This window comes from Cicer arietinum, chromosome 3 (genome assembly GCF_000331145.2).
Source record: "Cicer arietinum cultivar CDC Frontier isolate Library 1 chromosome 3, Cicar.CDCFrontier_v2.0, whole genome shotgun sequence".
Classification (NCBI taxonomy): Eukaryota; Viridiplantae; Streptophyta; class Magnoliopsida; order Fabales; family Fabaceae; genus Cicer; species Cicer arietinum.
Genome location: NC_021162.2, coordinates 2604014 through 2606587, shown reverse-complemented (window position 1 = coordinate 2606587; position 2574 = coordinate 2604014). Strand labels below are relative to the sequence as shown.

Sequence of the window (2574 nt, the reverse complement as noted above, 5' to 3'; positions counted from 1 at the left end):
GTGAATGGTGAATGGTGAATGGTGAAAGGAGAATGGTTTAGGGTTTAGGGTGCTAAGACTCACTTAGATAAACAATTTATAAAACAAAACAAGTGTCTCCAGAAAACACTCCTGGAAAGGAGTACAAGTCTGGATTGACAAACTAAAAAGAAAAACCTAATCAAACAAACTAAAGCCCATGTCATCGTCACTTTCTTCCTTTGCCTCTTCCTGCAAACACAAAATATGAAGCACATTCAGTTACTTATATACAATATCATATTAAGTAGCAAGTATGGACTGCATCAAGCTATAAGTTTTTTAGTACAATATACAATATGCAGTTAATAAAGTCTGTGCAGTGCTGATTACGAACTGCATAACCTATAATAATACTACATTAAACTCAATTAATGTGAGAGCAAAATAATACCCAAAAATACTATTACTAATTGTGGATAATTACACTCAAAGAACTATTAAGCTACAATTGATAGTTGAATTCCCAAATTTCAATGAAACTACAACAATCAAATTAAAATCTTGTTACCATAACAACAAATTAATGTGAGAGCAAAATAATACCCAAAAATACTATTACTAATTGTGGATAATTACACTCAAAGAACTATTAAGCTACAATTGATAGTTGAATTCCCAAATTTCAATGAAACTACAACAATCAAATCACAATCTTGTTACCATAAAGAAATTAATATCTTTGTTGTCGTTCAGACAGCGAAATTACAAAATTTAACAGTAGGTTTACATATAAATATTCCGAACTGGGCTCAGAGAAACCAGAAACAGGACTCGGTAAATAAAAGGACAAGTATAAAAAAAATACAGCAAGCACAAATAATCTGTTCTATGTGTTCTCAAAAACTATTAAGTCTATTTCATGTCTTTATACATCTAAAAGGGTTACCGTCTACCCGCATTAAAAAAAATTAAACCCCACTAATTATTGTCTAATCTGTTGAACATCGAGGTATACATTTAACACTACATTCAACAAAGCCTCTATGAAATGATCATCCAAACTTGAAAATGTACACAAATTTCAATACAATTGAAGTTTCAATAGTATTAGGTTAAAACATCAATCAATAATATATCATTACTAAATATAACCCTTGAGACAGAAACCTAATATAAAGCATTACTAACAGTACCTTCTTGGCCTCGGCGACAGGTGCGGCAGCTGCAGCTGCTCAACCAGCAGCAGCAGCGGCAGGAGCAGATACGGAAACAGCGGCACCACCGGTAGCGCCAGCGTTTAAAACGAGATCGTCAATGCTCTTATTCTGAGCAAGTTTGGCGAATAAGCTTGGCCTGTATGATTCGACAGTGGCGCCAGCAGCCTTCAACATAGTGTTAATCTTCTCCGCCTACAAAAAAAAAAAAAGCAAAGAAATTTGAGATCTGAAAATGAATTTGGTAAATTAGAAAGATGATTAAATGGAAGATAATAAACTAACGGTGATTGCGATTCCGTCATTGTGGAGCATCAAGATGGAGTAGATGCATGCTAACTCGCCGGCACTCATGGCTGCGTATAGATTTGATCGCGAGCTGCTCCATATATCACGTCCATGTGGGTAGATATATATATCACGTGTATATATAAAATGCACACATACGTAAAACCAAAACTCTAAACCCTAAACCCTAAACACATACGTAAATCATGAAACCCTAAACCCTAAAACCAAAACTCGAAACCCGAAACTTAACCCAAAACAAGAAACTTTAAACCTAAATCAAGAAACTCGAAACCCTAAACCCGAAACCCTAAACCATGAACCCGAAACGCTTAACCTGAAACCCTAAACTTAAAACCCTATACTTCATAAACCCTAAATCCTAAACCCAAAACCGTAAATCCTAAACCGTAAATCCTAAACCCAAAACTCTAAATCCCCAAAACTCTAAACTCCAGACCCTAAACTTGAGTCCAGAAACCCTAAACCTTAAACCCTACACCTAAAACCCTAAACTTCCTAAACGCTAAATCAAACCCTAAACTGTAAACTGTAAACCCTAAACACTAAACCGTAAATCGTAAACCCTAAACCCTAAACTCTAAATCCCCAAAACTGTAAACCCTAAACTTGAATCTCGAAACCCTAAGCCAGAAACCCTACACCTAAAACCCTAATCTTGAAACACTTAACCCGAAACCCTAAACCCTAAACACAAAACCCAAAACATGAAAACATAAACTCGAAACCATTAACTCGAAACCCTAAACTTGAAACCTTAATCGTGAAACCTTTAACTCGAATTCCTAAACTTGAAACCTCAATTGTGAAACCCTAAACCCCAAACCCTAAACTCAAAACTCGAAACCCTAAACCAGAAACTTTAAACCTAAATCCAGAAACCCTAAACTCGAAACCCTAAACCCAAAATCCAAAACCAGAAATCCTAAACCCGAAACCCTAAAACTGACACCCAAAACCAAAAATTCTAAATCCTAAACCCTAATCCTGAAACCCTTATCCCGAAACCCTAAACCCAAAACTACAAACCCTATACCTAAAACAAAAAACCTAAAACCCGAAACCTAAAACCCTTAACCCCAAACCCAAA

The 2574-nt window shown here is 35.7% G+C and overlaps 2 protein-coding genes across 2 annotated transcripts in view; one reads left to right on the top strand and one right to left on the bottom strand.

The window, feature by feature from the left end:
- The window catches only part of LOC101501768 (large ribosomal subunit protein P1-like), a 28248-nt gene that overhangs the window by 10858 nt on the left and 14816 nt on the right, over positions 1 to 2574 (top strand). The window lies entirely within an intron of this gene.
- LOC101502306 (large ribosomal subunit protein P1y-like) lies at positions 157 to 1554 on the bottom strand. The gene is made up of 4 exons (XM_073365936.1): positions 1461 to 1554; positions 1199 to 1370; positions 308 to 363; positions 157 to 210 (listed from the first exon to the last, which is right to left on the bottom strand). Exons 1-4 carry the CDS (start codon positions 1527 to 1529, stop codon positions 157 to 159), a joined length of 351 nt encoding a protein of 116 aa, XP_073222037.1. The 5' UTR covers positions 1530 to 1554.

Coding starts and splice junctions, on each gene's coding strand:
- LOC101502306 (XM_073365936.1), bottom strand. CDS start 1,529: ATGAGTGCCGGCGAGTTAGCATGCATCTACTCCATCTTGATGCTCCAC. Junction 1,371..1,460: donor ATGACGGAATCGCAATCACC/GTTAGTTTATTA, acceptor TTTTTTTTGTAG/GCGGAGAAGATTAACACTAT. Junction 364..1,198: donor TCCTGCCGCTGCTGCTGCTG/GTTGAGCAGCTG, acceptor GTATTATTATAG/GTTATGCAGTTCGTAATCAG.